Genomic DNA, 16,858 nt, shown 5'->3' on the forward strand with positions numbered 1-16,858 from the left:
GCATGCTAAATGACTTTTACACAATTATATATAAATGAGTTATGTGTGTAGTGCTCATTGGAAACATCACGTGATTTAGTTTTAAATAAAGTATACAATCTATTATGCAATGTATTATTACTAGGTTATAACCCGGAAACTTTCCGGGTAGGAGAATTTAATTTACAATAAATAAAAGTATACAAATCACATTTTTAACCTCTAAAGCATTCTCTTTCCCCTATCTCCACCACAAATTTTTAATTCGATTTCTTAAAAAATTTTTAGTTGTAAAAAGCCATAAAAACATACAAAAGCAAGATGAGTATATGTAATTTTTTTTTTTTTGTATATGTAAACGATAGGTTATAAAATTGTTGTGTTACACGCGTGGCCTCAAAGTAAATTATTTAACTAACATCCCAACATTTTTAAAATTCACAGGCAACCAAACTTTAATGAATCTCCACGTGAGCGGTTCTGTTGATATTACACCGAGCATGCTCGAAGTCGACACTATACACAATGTTCTGATGACATAAAAAAGACGAATTGACTTGCGATGACCTAAACCAAATTAATACTCTTTAAAACAAACCATCACTATGTGATCATGAACCCATATTTCTTCATATATGTTTTGACCTGAAACAAACTCATACATTTTGACCCGAGATTGATCGATTAAGGATGGTTTTCTGCGTCCTGGTCTCGGGCTTTTGGTTTTCGGGGAGGTTAACGGATTGTAAACCGACAAAGTACCGCACACCATTGTTAACAACAATAGAAGCTTCACATTTAGATTGCCTGAGACATATTTTCACTGGAATATGAGTAGAGATCTATTTATGCATCGACATATGGAGGAAGAAAGCTGTTGTCATAAATGCTGGAATTCATCCTGCATGATCCATATATACACTCAAGTATCAATGGCCGAAAAAGAAACATGGTTTAGCCATGGTATATACATTTAAAAGAAAGTGAAAATAATATGTAACATGTTTTTCAATATTCTATGGCCTAAAAGTTGCATCTATTATAATTTATTCGGTACAGATAAAAAGATTAAAGTTATTTGGATAAAGACAAAAATTTAACCAACGTTATTTAGATTCATTTAAGTTAATGACTTTTAGATAAAAAGATTAAAGTTAGGGATGAGCTTGGTACTAACTGGTACAAAAAATGGACACTGATATTGGTACCAAAAATCCCAAAAATGGGCATCGGCACTGATACCGAAAATATCCGGTACAGACCGGTATCGAAAATGCCAAATGTTTGTACCGAATACCGAAAATATTTCGCTTCAGGTAATTTGGTGCCGGTTCTGAACCAGTACCCGATATCATTTGCTCATCCTTAATTAAGGTAACAAAAAAATTTGTTTAAAAGTTACTTACCTTAATTCTTATGTTTAAAATTTATTAGCTCAAAGAGATAAGTCCAAATTTAATAAACTTTCTATAAAACTTTCCCAATCAAATTATGCAAGAATCTTTGTTCCAAAAACATAAGTGACATAGTTTGTCCGTAAGTGTAAACGGATTCAACTGAACAGTATGTGTGTGATTCACCCAAATATTACCTCATCACTGAAAGGAATCAAATGAAGCTACCGAAAATTACCTTCTTTGCACCTAACAAAATAAACAGCTACATCAAATATCAATGAAACGTATACTTCATTTGTAATAGACAATCTAACAATGATAACCTTCAAATGTGTACAACTTTGTCCTTATCTATGAAAAACATATTCGGATTAAGCTTCACCCATGGGATTTCCTCAGGATACCTGCAATTTAGTTAAAGATTATTAACATTATTTAGTTTCATGTTTAGTGAGCTGCAACGATTGGAGAAACTAATTGAACTTACTTCATGCGAGAAACGCTAATAGGTTTAAAAAAGTCACCTGAAGTCTATACACATCTTAAATGTTTGTTATCGCAATAAGAGTACTCTTTGGAATCATAATTAATGCATTAATATTCATAAGACCACCCCAACCCAGCCCAATCATTTCCACAAAAACTACTTTAAAAAAGTAAACCAAATACTCATGGCTCACCTCATGGAAAAGGCATCCAGATTCTTTCAGCTTGTTTTGATTAGCACACTAACTTGAAAGAGCTGTACCATTCCTTACAGATCATCATATTATAAAATTTTAAGCTAAAAAAAATGAAAACAAACCAAATCGGCCCATCTTGAAAAAACCAATAGAAAACAAAGCGGACCATTTTTTGATAATGAAAACACAATCATTTTGCTCATGGTATATTATTTGCTTCAAAATTAACAACACTGTTCAACTTAACGTTCACTTCACATACTAATTGCTTTTACTATACAAACTGGTAGCCATGTGCAGCGTCTTACAAAAACAATGGGTGTAGTTGGTATCATAATGACTTATGGTGTTGCTTGTTCGGATGAATCGACCCAAGCCTAAGCCTGATTCGTGTGGAAGTCTGAAAAAAGATAATGTGTGTATTGGCATGTGGGGGCTGAAAAATCCCAAAAAAAACTGGAGAAGCAAAACTAAAGAAAAAAATAGATCGCTTAAGAAGAGAAAGTAATTGGTTTCCGTATCCCAAAAACCGAACTTTCCGGTAGGTTTCTGTTTTAGTAAAAAAAACGCACACCATATGAAATAGAGTGGATATCTAACCTGGAATGCATAAGCTCCTTGTGTAATTCCTCAAGCTCTTCTCTTAAAGCTAAAGCTGGAAGTTGCTTTTTCTCAACTTGCAATTAAGTGAGGTCTTTTGTGAGAGTTTGGATCAGGACATATAAATCATTCTTAATAGAACTAAGTCATTTTACTTCATATTGAAGTTGTGCAACCTTTTTTAAGTGATTCAATGATCCAAACATCAGCTTCAAGCTTCAATCCACTTCCAATAAGTTGTCTTGAACCAAATTCTAACCCACCCTACAATATCATATTTGAAGAACTAATAATTAGAACCAAATCACAAAAGCAATCCAATTTATAAATAAAAACTCAAACCCTTATTACCTTCATAATGCCATTAAATTATTCAAAATAATGATCCCATATTCGCACTATGGAAAAACATATAACCCTAATTCTTGACTAAAGCGTGATCGGTCCAATTTCGCACTCTGCAAAAAACAAATAACTCTGGTATAGAAAATGTACAAAACGGGAAATTAAATTATGAAAAAATCAAGAAGTATCACTAAAGTCGACTACCTGTGATTTAACAACACGATTAAGGGTTTAGTCAAGATAGACCTATTACCAACACCCCCACGCACTGCCTTTTCACACTGGGTTAAGTTGTTTAGATGATATTGGAAAAGTTTTGTAATTTGAAAATTCTAAATGTTAACCGAACTAACAAAATATATAATAACTTACAGTGATTTAATAACATTCAATCTTTCACAAAGCAACCACTTAAACTCTGGATCACGTTTCGCTTGTCACCACTAATTTACTCTCATCAACTACACAAAACAAAACGACTGCATAAAATTAAAAAAAGGAAACTACCTCATCATCCTTGACATATGGTTCGAACCACACCCACAAAGTTTTGGGTTCTGCAGCATATCTTAAGTATAGAAATCCAACCTACAATAATAAATGAGACATTAATAACTGCATATAAATATTTTGTAACCCGATCAAAAATTCCAATCATCTCAACCCATCAAGGAATAATTTGATCCATCCAAATACATGAGACGATTATTACACATTTATTATCAATCACAAAGAAATACATGGGCCTTCACTGAGCATGCAGCCCACTTCACCACCCACATTAATAACCCCTGCACACTGCAACCAAACCCAAAAGACCGCAATAAATAACAAAATTGAAATGAAACAAATCAAAATCATAAAACAAATGTAAACATATAGCAACCTGTCCAGATTGGCAATCCCAAACCCTCATAGTCTCGTCTCTACTCCCTGTGTACAATTTATCAGACCTAACTGGTAGTGCAATACCACTAATATCCTGTCAAATTAATCAACAAAAAATTCATAAAAACGTAATGCAAATAAATACATATACCACACCCAATCATCATACATAACGTATCAATGGCAGCACATGGTCATATGGGCCGTATGGCATTTGTTTCTGTCATGTCAGTCTAACGCATCATACATCCCTTATCATTTTCAATAACAACAAATCATATGACCCATATAAACATTATGACCCATATATCATTTTCAGTCACATACATAATGAACATTATAAAAAATTACATTATGTCACTAATACTCTTGAATAAAACCATTTAGACGACCTTATTCGTTATAGATACACTTTGAATGACTCTGACTCAGAGTTAAATACATGGCCGAAGAAAATGTGTGAGAAACGTCAATGTACCACATCTATAAAACTGTTTGATTAAATCCTAAATAAAAAATGTGTTTGATCCATCGCCCTCCCATGCTTTTGTATGCCAAATTTATATGATCTAGTCATAAATCCACGAAAACCCACCTCGATTATCAAATTATGCACATAAATTTTCAATCTTTATCCTCTCAGAACCGGTTAAAAGATCACAAACCAACAAACACACTATATGCATAATAACAAAACTGCTCATACACAAAAAATAATAAAAAATCAATACAACAAACAATAATATGGGGATACCTAAACGCCATAGATTTTGATGCGAACAACGGATGATCAATGAGCGGAACCCTGGCCATCATTGCTGGAGAAGAACCTGTTCTTGCAACCCACAAAATAAGACATAAATCATCATGAATACTACAAAATTCTTGTGCACTGCACCAAGGTCAACAACAGTCAAACCAGCTTCTAGATAGTCAGATCTATCATAATTCAAACCGTTTGTAGACATTGATTATTTAGGGTTTTGGGGACAAAAAAAGGATTAATAAGAATATAAGATTCGAATTAGATAACAAAAAAAAATCAAAGATCAAGAGGGAAGAACATACCTGTGATTAAGATTGATGAAAATCCCCTTCATCTCCGACCACTGTCAAATCAACAAACAACAACACACCTTCATCAGATTCAGCCGTGACACAAACACACCTTCATTCTTCTTCAATCAAATCAACAAACAACAACAGCAATCAGAAATACGATGAAGGCATCTTCGAATTGAGTTTACATCAAGACTGATGCTCATCTTCATTAGAAAATCATAATATTAGAAAGATATCATAATAAAAAGTAAAAAAAAGAGAGGAATATTTACAACGACTGTGCGGAGTAATTCCTGCTCGGTTTCAGAATCATCATCACTATTGTCACTGCATAAAATCAAAATCACAATTACAGATCGACAACAAACACTCATATTCAACACTCAAATTACAAATTTAAAAGTAGAAAAATACCTTTTAGGTAAGATAAGAGTTCGTCTCCTCTGAACCGGTGGTTTGGGGGTGAATTTCGGCTGGCCAACCTTCTCAACAACTAAGAGATCATAAGATAGATTTCAGCTGGGCAACCTTCTCAACATCTGAAAATCAAAAATTTTAAACCTTTAATTTCAAACCATCATCGTTGGGTAGGCGACATGCCAAAAACTCATTGAACAATATATTTAGGCGATCAATTGACTTAAACACATATAGTGGAATGGGAAGTAGTGGGGTTTAGAGATGTGGCTTCAACGCCCAATCAGCGACCTCCCAAATCAGCGACCGCCCAGATCAGCGAAATCAACACACCACGCACTAACTAACCGTTCATTCAGCAAATACTTAACATAAATAGTTAGGGTTTAGTTGATAATGGTATGGGACAAACAAACAAATAAACTTAAATAACGTTGTGTTACTGGAATTCAATTGAACATATAAACACAAACATATACAGTTAGGATTTCTGATATTAACAATAATCCTCAAAATTGAGAAACATCTATTAAAAAACTCATGAAAATATATGAAATCTATGTAAAATATATACAATAAGAGGAAATGAAGTAAGAAGATGGATTGAGAAAATACCGATCGATTCAATTTTTACAGCAAATCAACAATATAATCTACAACAGAACATTAAAAGAACTTTACCGGATCAATACTCTTTCCTGAAACTCGCAAGGAAATAGAAAAGAGGACAATCAGAAAGCATTAGTGTCTTCTAAACCCTAAAGCACCATCATGGTCGGCATATCAAACCACCATCGCTTGAATCCAACTATGTTACCTCTTTCGGTTAGGGTTTACAGGGAGAAGAGGAGAGAAGAATGAAAGCGGCGATGAAGTTTTCGGTTAGGGTTTACAGGGAGAAGAGGAGAGAAGAATGAAAGCGACGATGAAGTTTTTGGTTAGGGTTTACAGGGAAAATAGGAGAGTAAGTTGTCTCTGTGGCTTTTATATGTATCCAAAAACACGGGTATCGGATGACCCGAACAAAAACGGATCCCGCGTGGATTTAAGATTTTGGCTATTTAGAATGATTCCCTCCCAAAATCAAAGTCCACTAAACAAATGGATGCCACATCATCAATTTGGTTTCACCATTCAAGGACAAATAGCCCAAATCATCTCCTTTATTAATATATATAGATTGTTATAGCATGATTATAAAAATAACATTTGGTATTTATACTAGGGTTATACTAGCATTTATAACAAATTTTGCATATAAGAAATTCATGTAATTGATTCCTATTGCTAGATATCATTATTTGTTATTAGAGAAACCCTTTCTAGCGATGTCGGTATTTCTCATGCATTCATTAGGCTATGTCATAATGTTTAATAATTTAATTTTTGATTAACTATTATTATTGCTTGTATAAAATAATGACCATTACTATATGATTCATATGTGCAATATATAGATTGTTTATTTGATGTCATTAGTTTTTTTTTTAATATCAATATTTGAGAAGAAAAAATTGAGTACGCTATATAGTTCATCAATATTCCAATTTTCAAATAATAAATGATCTGAGAACTTGAAAGAGATATATGTTTAAGTTTCAAAGTAAGTAACGAATATATATAAGATATCTTTATGATTGGTTATATCATATCTTTGTGATTGGTTATATCATGATAAGTTATTACATAAATTATATACGTTTGCTTATTAGTGATGAAAAGGTTTCTTATTTCATAAAGGCCTATTATAAGTTGTTTTTATATGATGACATGCTATGAGATCATATATTGAATGATTTGTTACTATCTATATCTTGTATTCAATATGCTATCATTTCTTTGCATCGATAATATTGAATGGAACGATTAAACCAGATCATGGTTTATTGTCACTCTCATGAAAGAGGAGAAATATGCGTAGATTTGACACCCAAAGTGTCATACTCCATGTATCTCATTATCAAGTTTTAAATGGTCGTGAGATGTTAGACCGGTAATATTATATGACTTGGACAACAAAGAGAAGTTTATTTATAAGAGAAAATCGGATAAAACAAACTTTGTTTGTCAAACCTCAAATATGATCCTAAGGTAGCAATATCATTAAAAAGAAACAAAAGGTTCTAAATGAATTTAGATTTATATGTCCGAGTAAATAATGGAAACCGTGAAAATTGTTTGGTTTTACTTTGATCCATGAAATGAATATATATTGATCATTGTGATCACTGAGAAAAATACAATGATGGTCATGTTGATAATGAGATCAACCATTAGAAATTATAATGAGATCGACTACAATAATTGAAATGATAGTCATGATGAGATCGACTATTAGAATTGTAACAATGGTCATAATGAGAACGACCACCAAAAGTGGCAAACTAAGGAATGACCATATAACATGATGGTTTAAACTTTGAAGTTATAATACATTCTCTTGTATCTTACATTTTGTATTACATACGTGCAAGTAATACATATGCGATCATAATCCAAAGGTTTATGGATCATAAGTATTTAGTTAGTCGGCATGACCGGTTAGACCACACCGAGTCATTAATGATGATGTAAAAAGTATCGAAGAACTAGAAGATTATCTTGATAATTATACATGTCATGTTTGCTCTTAAGTGAAGTTAAGTACTGATCAACAAAAGTAGGGTGTGAATCCCCAAATATTCTGGAAATGATAACGGAAATAAATATACAAACATGATACCATTTAGTATTTTAAAATCGATGCATCGTCTAAATGGTTATCAAATCCACAACCTGAAGCTTGTGTGATTGTGGCTTAGCTAATGTGACAACAAGCATATTAATCCAGATTAGTATATTTATTTGATAATAATGAATTTGATTCACAAATTATTAACAATCATTGGAATAAGTGTTATTGTTGAGATAATCACTAAACGTCTACTATTGGTTACAAGGCCAATGATCATGAGAGAAGCAAAAGTTCATTTAGGTACATGTAATTTTATATATAGTACCATCAGTTCACATCAAGCAAATAAGTGATAGTTCTCCCCATACAGTTGGTTTTTTGTCAGGAACCAAAGATGTCTCATCAAAGATTTTGGTTGTGCGACATATATTGAAACTCATCCACCACACCGCACAAAGATGGGACTTCAAAAAAGTTTGAGAATATGTTCGGTATAAATAATCGTCTATGATTAAATACTTAAAGCCATTAGTGAGAAATTCGTTTATGGCTCATTGGTTTTCACTTTAGTGAATGAATGTTGCCAACATTAGGGGGATATAACAAACAGTTGGAAAGTGAAAAGTGGAATGAATTATCATATCATCTTGATCCTTAGACTATAAACTATGAACTAGAAGTTTAAAGTATAATTCATTTACTAATAGTAAAGAACAAATTACCAGACAAGTTCACTGACCTAAATAGAGTGACTAAGTAAGTCACATAGTCAACTGTTTATGCTCCAATTATATTCGTGTCCCAAGAGGACATAATATATTTTTGTAATGAGTCTATTGCACGCCTAAGGCGTGGTAGACTATTTGATTCCAATAATAAAATTCCTCGAAAATTGGAGCAAGTAATTAAGATGGTCAAGTCAAGGTTATAGTAATAAGATCTCCTGAAGAGATAATAGACATGATGGTTCAAGAAGAACCTCAGGTACCTGAAAATAAAGAGATCTCGATAAGTTGTATCATGTCTAAGATATGTATGGAATCGAAATAAAAATCGACGTCGTTATACTTTTGTATATAATGTAGCGCTTAAAATGATTAAAATGATGAGGATCAAGATTTAAGATCTACATATAAATGAATATTAAGAAATGATTGGCCAAAATAGAAAGACGCAAATAAGGCAGAGTTTAGTTCTCTAATGAAATGGAAAGTTTCTGGACCAACAGTCCATACAACTAAAGTTGTAAAATATGATGGATAAAAAAGTGTCTTTTATGTGAATCAAGTGAAAATCAAATTAAGTGATATAAGTCAAAATTGGTGACACAAGAATTTTCACAAAGACCTATGATTAATTATGAGAAAACGTATTCTCCAGTGGTGGATGCATTGACTTCCCAATATCTTATTAGTCTGGTAATATATAAAAGAGAATTGACACGCGTCTTATGAAAGTTATGTATCACTTGATACTAAGTCATATAAAATAAGTTCTCGAGAATATTATGATTATTATGTAAATTTAGATCTGAATACATATACATGTTGTATAATTATTGAATTGAATATAATTGGAACTCCCCATGAGTATCCTAAAGCATTTGAGTGCTTAAGAGGTTAATTGAAACACATTATGAATGTAATTATTGTGCACCAATACTCCAATAAACATACATAGAAAATGCGTACCTGGTTGTTATGGCATCTCAATTTACACAGTGTATAAACATGGTACAATATGGATTTTGGAGATAAAAGTAAGTGTTCATGATATTTTTGCATATGATATAGATATCTATGTGTTAAAAGGGCAAATTTTATGTAGCAAAACTTCTAAAGAGTGAAAGCACATGCATATTTGGATAAGATGGAAAGAATTCCCTCATGGATTGATAATGCTAGAAGCATTAATCATGTAAAACCCGCAAGAACGTATTATATGAAGTTGACAAAATACGTATGGACTAAAATAGTTGGGTCAAGTGTTGTACAACTCGAGATATTCACATAAAGAGGGATATAAGTTTAATTCAATTAGCCATGTTCTATGAACATTCTACTTTTAAAAGTTCACTATAATCGCAATTTACAGTAATGATTCTAGGCATCATTGAGAGAAATTGTCGAGCTTTTAGAGGGGGAATTTTTGAATGACCTTGGCACGGTCTAATTATTACTCGAACTGCAGTTCGAGTATATATGTAATCATATATTACTAATCCCTTAAGTACATCTAGAAGATGATGTTTGGATATTTTAGTATGGACATAGTTGAACCTTAAAGTATGTTAAAGGTTGTTAAGTCATTTTTTTTTATAAGAAATGACTATTATCATCTCCTACCAACGTAGGGATTCTCATTCCAAAAGTACCATAGCTAAAGTGCAATTGTGTATTAATATTTCTTTCTATCTATGCATAATATGTTTTTCTTATTTGAATTTATCAACATGATATAGCACATGTACAATGAGGAGACATTTGAATGGTAAAGCAGATATGTCGATACCCTAAAGGTAAGAATGATATGTGTTGTAGATGTAAAGAATGTAACACAACATAGTAGTGGATCTTATGGTATTTGTTTGCAAGAGGAAGCACTAGAAGTCTCACAAGAAGATTTTACAACATTACTCAATATAAAGTATTGCACTTCAAGGCATCAAACAACAAATTATTCTACAAAAGTTTTGAGTAACATTCGAGGAAGATGGACACATGTTACTTAAAGGATACATATTATAATGAGGGGGAGATTTTTTTTTAAGTTGCACTCTTTTTCCCTTAACTAAGTTTCGTCCCATTGGGTTTTCTTAGTAAGGTTTTTAACGATGCAACATACTTGATCCAGAAGTATCAGAATAAGAAAATACGTGCTGCACTATTTTTTCCCTTAGCCGAGGTTTTGTCTCACTGGGTTTTCCTAGCAAGGTTTTTAACAAGGTAGTATCACCAAGCATATTAAAAGTATGTGGATAGTAGGGCTGTTCAAAAAACTCGCGGCTCGCAGTTCGTTCGAAGTTCGCTCGAAAAAAGTTCGAAAAAAGCTCGGCTCGAAAAAAAGCTCGGCTCGAAATTGGCTCGGCTCGAAATTGGCTCGATGTTAACGAGCCGAGCCCGAGCCAAGGTTGGTTCGGTTCGTGGCTCGCTCGTTAGTTGGCTCGTTGGCTCGCTCGTTTGGCTCGTTATCAATATTATATATATATATATATTAATATTATAAAGTGTATTCTAAACATATTTATAACTTTTTTTTAAAATGCCAAAATCTCTGATATATATCCAACCATATAATAAACATATGTAACTATAAATTATATATACGGCTGCCTTTTCAGTTTTCATTATCAAAAGTTTTCGATTCACAGTCCCAAGATGGCGATTCACTTCCCTAGTTGCCGTCTTGCCGATTCATCTTCAATAATACTCACTAATTATATATTGTTCAAATCTCATTTTCGATTTTGCCCTAACTGTGTAATCGTTCTTCTATGCGCAGGATTGCCGATTGCAGGAGTCTTCAATAATACTCGCTCGTTTATTCTTTTGTCGGTATAAGGTAACTTATATTCTTTTGTCGTTCTTCTTTGCGATTGTTAATTGTATGATTTTGCCCTATCTGTTGCTTTTTGGGTGTTTATTTACAGAATCCAAATGTTAGATCTGTTGCTTTTTGGGTTTTTATTCACTAAAAGGGGATTCCCTGTTCGATTTTGATTTTGATTTACTGAATACATATTCAGTGGTGATGCCCTATTCGATTTTGACATGCTCTTCGATTTTGATTTACTGAATACATATTCAGTGGTGATGCTTACTGTTTTGATTTTGATTTACTGAATACATATTCTGAATTCAGTGGTGATGCCCTGTTCGATTTTGACATGCTCTTCGATTTTGATTTACTGAATACATATTCAGTGGTGATGCTTACTGTTTTGATTTTGATTTACTGAATACATATTCTGAATTCAGTGGTGATGCCCTGTTCGATTTTGACATGCTCTTCGATTACTTATTGTTCATTTGACAAAGATGTATTATTGTGTTATTATTTTGTAGGAACCAAGATGTCTTCAAACGTAGAATCTGTTCAGCTAAACGAGGAAGCAAATGATATGGTTGATCTCGTTGAGTTAAGTGATGAAGACAATGTCCAGATAAACGAGGAAGCAAATGATATGGCTGATGAAATTCTAGACAACGAAGGAGATGGTTCAAAACGAAAGTCTTCATCTGGAGCTTGGAGCCATTTTACAACTGTTGAAGTGCAGGAAAATGGGAAGATGGTTAAGAAACATGAGTGTATGCACTGCAAGAAAAAATATGCGCCACAAAGTTCACGGACAACGACACATCTCTTGCGACACTTGAAGAAGTGTGTGTTTGTCAAACGCTTGAAAGGTACAAAAGGTTTTATTAATTTTCAGCCGTCTGATAATGAAAATGCATCTGAATTTAATGCAATGGGTGGTTATGATCAAATGAAATGTAGAGAACTGATTGCAAAATTGATCATAGCTCATGAGCTACCTTTTTCATTCGTCGAATATCATTGGTTTAATATCTTAATGAAGTATAATAACCCACTTTATCAAAAGGTGAGTATGGCAACCATTAGGAAGGATTGTATAAAGGTGGTTGAATTAGAACGAGAGAAGTTGAAAAAAGTCTTAAAAAAGGTTGATATGATCTCCCTTACTAGTGATTGCTGGACTTCTAACCAAACAATAGGTTATATGTGTTTGACAGCACACTATATTGACTCTAACTGGAAAATGCAAAAAAGAATTATTGGTTTCAATGAGTTGGCACCACCACATAGTGGTGAGGTTATTTCGGATGCAATTTTAGAGTGTCTTATTAAATGGGGCATTCAAGACAAAATTGGTACAATTACTCTAGATAATGCTTCTAGTAATGATAGGGCTGCTTCAATTTTGAAAAATACTTTTCAGGGGAAGGGAAAATTGCATTTTGAGGGGATGTTTTTTCATGTGAGGTGTTGTGCTCACATATTGAATTTGGTAGTACAAGACGGATTAGGAACAATTGATTGTTGTCTTGTGAAAATTAGAGAGGGGGTCAAGTATGTAAGGAAGTCTCCGGGTCGTCTTTTAAAGTTTGGTGAAATTGCTATAACTCTTGGTATTCCAACCCGTCGATCTTTGTGCATAGATGTAAAAACTAGATGGAACTCCACACATCGAATGCTTGAATCAGCTATGCATTACAAACTTGCCTATCAAGGTTACGCATTGAGAGATTCTAACTTTGAATGGTCTCTCACCGATGACGAGTGGAATAGGGCTCAAAAGGTTTGCAAAGTACTTGAGGTTTTTTTGGATGCAACAAATTTGTTTTCGGGTACATCATATCCGACGACAAATTTGTTCCTTGTTGAAATTTTTAAAGTAAAAAAAGAGATATCTAGTTGTTATATCTCAAATGATGGTTTTTTGAAAAAGATGAGTGAGCCGATGTTCGAAAAGTTTGAAAAATATTGGGGGGAAATTGGGGTTCTTATGGCAATTGCCTCAATTTTAGATCCACGTTTCAAGAAGGTCTCAATTTCGTGGACTTTTGGTAAGTTATATCCTTCCAATGAAGTTGATGATCGGGTTGAAGATGTGATAAATAGGTTACAGTCTCTTTATGTAAAGTACTCCACCGCATTTCACATGGCTAGGGCTTCTAAGAATAACATGATGAGCACATCATCCGGGGCCACAGACGTTCGCGATAGAATTGAAGATGATTTTTATGCTTTTCTTAAGTCAAGACCAGTTGAAAATACACAAAAAAGTGAAGTTGAGGTGTACTTAGATGAGCCTAATTATATAGTTTTAGAAAACAAAGAATTTGATGTGTTAAGCTGGTGGAGTCAAAATTCCAGCAAGTTTCCAGTTTTAAGCAAAATGGCTCGTAACATTTTTAGCATTCCAATTACAACGGTTGCCTCGGAATCGGCATTTAGTGCCGGAGGACGTATACTAGATGACTACCGAAGCTCTCTCACAAAAGATATGGTCGAGCTTCTAGTTTGTGGAGGCGATTGGATAAAGGCCACATCAAAAACAACTATTCAAACATTACAAGTAAGTTTATATTTATATTTATCGTTCATCTTTAATTTTATAATTTTATTACTAACATTTTTATTTTATTTATGCGTACCAATTGGCAATGGAAGAAGAAAATTTAGAAGTTCCAATCCCGACAAGTGACGATGCATTTAATTGAAGTGAACTTGGTTGTTTTCTGTTTTGGTATTATGTTTTGAACTTGGTTATTTCCTGTTTTGGAATTATGTTTTGAACTCGGCTGTTTACTTTTTTACTTTGGTTGTTTATGTTTTGAACTTGGTTGTAACCAATTTTGGCATTATGTTCCTTCATTCATATTATCATGTTCCTGTACTTCAACAGTTGGTATTATGTTCCAGCAATTTTTGAGTTGTAACCTGCATTTAGGGAATGGGGGCTGCATTTTTGAGTTGTAACCTGCATTTAGGGAATGGGGGCTGCATTTTTATTATGTTCTTGCATTTATGTTATATTCCAGCATGTTTCAGTGAGTGATTTTTTCAAGTTCTTTTCCAGCAATAAAACTATTGTCCAGGTATAAATGTGTTAGTTTTTGAACATTTTTTTTTAAACCGAGCTGGCTCGTCGAGCCGCGAGCTGGCTCGAACTTATTTCGAACCGAACTCGAGCCCTTATATCCGGCTCGCTATAATTATCGAACCGAGCCCGAGCCGGCTCGTTTAGCTTCGAGCCCGAGCCCGAGCCCACACTGGCTCGGCTCGGCTCGGCTCGTTTACACCCCTAGTGGATAGTCAAGGGGGAGTGTTATGAATGAGTCATTTCTATGGTGACTCCCCACATACATAACTCATATCTCTTCATTTTCTTTTGTATTAATGTATATGCCTAAATATACAGAGGCATTTGTATATGGTGAAGATTGATTAATGAATAAGAATTCTCCATGTTCTATTCTCTACATGATTTTATAGTTTTGTTCTCATGTTTATATACTTATATATTAGTAGCTAATAGACTATTGTTTTACAACACAATGCACATTAAATTAAATAACTATGTACATTGAACCATGAATAAGGAAACCATGGAAAATTACCAATAGTATGAACACATTTAATGTATGCAAATCCCAATCTAATTATATTACAAGGACTTTAATTGTATAGCAAGGATAATGTAGAGATAAAACCGTTAGAGTAAACCTTATCCACAAGTTTGCAAGTTAATAGTATTGCTATCAACTAACAAAACCTTACGTAACACAAACATATGACCTATGAGATTCAAAGACAAACATGAAAACTAATGACCATAACAAGATCGATCATGATAACACTTATTAACAATCTTTAAACCCATGTTCGAATTTAAACAAACAAACACAAACAAGGATATATCACATCACTAAAAAGTAGAAAGAGTAAACTCCCATTTTGGTCCCTGAGGTTTGGTCACTTTTGCCACTTTAGTCCAAAACTCAAACATTTTGCATCTGGGTCCCCGTGGTTTCAGTTTTATTGCCATTTTAGTCCAAAAATGAAATCAGGTCATATTTGTCTTAAAAAATCCTACAATTTTGTCCTTTTCCTCAGGGGCAAATTAGGTCATATTTGTCTTATAAAATCTTGTATTTATTTATAACTAGGATTGCGACCCGCCGCAATGCGGCGGGGATTCTTTAGTTATAACTAAGTCAATCTAGGACCCGCATGTTATATTAAACCTGTCAAACGGGGAAAAATAGACGATGTAAAAACGTTCACCCACACACGCACGCTGGGTCGTGTTAACTTGCAAAATTTAGAACGAAACGTAAAAATGTTGAAACAAAGACGCACGTTGCGATGTGTTAAGTCACAAAATTTAGAACCAAGCATAAAGCGAAAAATTTGCGGAACATGAAAACTATAAAGGACCAAATTTGAAAGTAAAAAAAGTTATGAGAATAGATTGCAAAAGATAAAAAGTTCTGGGTTAAAAGTAAAAAAAGCAAATAGTTTTGAGTTAAAAATAATTTATGAAATACTTTTAGGTGAAAAGTAAAAAAAAAAATCATTTTTTTTTTGGAAAACCTCCAAAGCCAACGTTACGACAACCATATGCATAACCATTTTTTCTTTGAAAACCCCACAAAGCACACCCCGCGTTGGGGCGGGGCGTAAAACGGTGTCAAATACTACTAATGTCACACAACCGTAATGGACCACCAACACTGACTCGACCTAGGATATGCGTGTTGCGACGAACCTGTCAGGCATGGAAAAATATAGGTAAAAACGTTGAACCACACGTGCACGTTGCATCATATTAACTCGAAAAATTTAGAACTATACGTAAAACGAAAATTTGCGAAAGATGAAAACTATAAGTGACAAAAGTTGTGAAGTTAAATGCAAATAATGAAAAGTTTTGGGTTAAAGTTAAAAAAACAAATTATGTAAGGTTAAAATTGTAAAAAGTAAAAACCTTTGGGTTGAAAATAAAAAATCAACTTTTCTTTTTTGAAAAACACCCAAAGCATATTGTACAAGTTATAATGCATAAAAAAGTTGTAAAGTTATATATGGAATAATTTTTTTTTACCATTTTGCCCCTGAGGAAAAGGACAAAATAACAGGATTTTATAAGACAAATATGACCTGATTTCACTTTTGGACCAAAATGACAATAAAACTGAAACCACAGGGACCCAAATGCAAAAAGTTTGAGTTTTGGACTAAAGTGGCAAAAGTGACCAAACCTTAGGGACCAAAATAGCAGTTTA

At 33.4% G+C, this 16,858-nt stretch overlaps 1 protein-coding gene and 2 long non-coding RNA genes across 16 annotated transcripts; 1 reads left to right on the forward strand and 2 right to left on the reverse strand.

The window, feature by feature from the left end:
* Positions 1–416: 416 nt before the first annotated feature.
* Positions 417–3,075, reverse strand: LOC110874446. Of its 10 annotated transcripts, none has more exons than XR_004866317.1 (7): positions 3,011–3,075; positions 2,836–2,923; positions 2,660–2,735; positions 2,057–2,118; positions 1,700–1,780; positions 1,571–1,622; positions 417–880 (listed from the first exon to the last, which is right to left on the reverse strand). It is a non-coding gene; the product is annotated as an uncharacterized LOC110874446 (long non-coding RNA). The 10 variants fall into 10 exon arrangements; XR_004866314.1 differs by having other exon boundaries at positions 1,700–1,907; XR_004866316.1 differs by having other exon boundaries at positions 2,057–2,129.
* A 3-nt stretch (positions 3,076–3,078) lies between these two features.
* Positions 3,079–6,338, reverse strand: LOC110874445. Of its 5 annotated transcripts, none has more exons than XR_004866305.1 (9): positions 6,053–6,338; positions 5,369–5,493; positions 5,227–5,281; positions 4,961–5,001; positions 4,647–4,722; positions 3,891–3,986; positions 3,717–3,802; positions 3,512–3,592; positions 3,079–3,117 (listed from the first exon to the last, which is right to left on the reverse strand). It is a non-coding gene; the product is annotated as an uncharacterized LOC110874445 (long non-coding RNA). The 5 variants fall into 5 exon arrangements; XR_004866306.1 differs by having other exon boundaries at positions 4,961–5,070; XR_004866307.1 differs by having other exon boundaries at positions 3,745–3,802; positions 4,961–5,157.
* A 5,227-nt stretch (positions 6,339–11,565) lies between these two features.
* Positions 11,566–15,021, forward strand: LOC110877993 (zinc finger BED domain-containing protein RICESLEEPER 2-like). Its single transcript, XM_035976933.1, has 4 exons — positions 11,566–11,606; positions 12,110–14,145; positions 14,612–14,668; positions 14,992–15,021. The coding sequence occupies exons 2-4, from the start codon at positions 12,118–12,120 to the stop codon at positions 15,019–15,021; spliced, it is 2,115 nt and encodes a 704-aa protein (XP_035832826.1). The 5' UTR covers positions 11,566–11,606; positions 12,110–12,117.
* Positions 15,022–16,858: the final 1,837 nt, after the last annotated feature.

This window comes from Helianthus annuus, chromosome 9 (assembly GCF_002127325.2).
Source record: "Helianthus annuus cultivar XRQ/B chromosome 9, HanXRQr2.0-SUNRISE, whole genome shotgun sequence".
Lineage (NCBI taxonomy): Eukaryota > Viridiplantae > Streptophyta > Magnoliopsida > Asterales > Asteraceae > Helianthus > Helianthus annuus.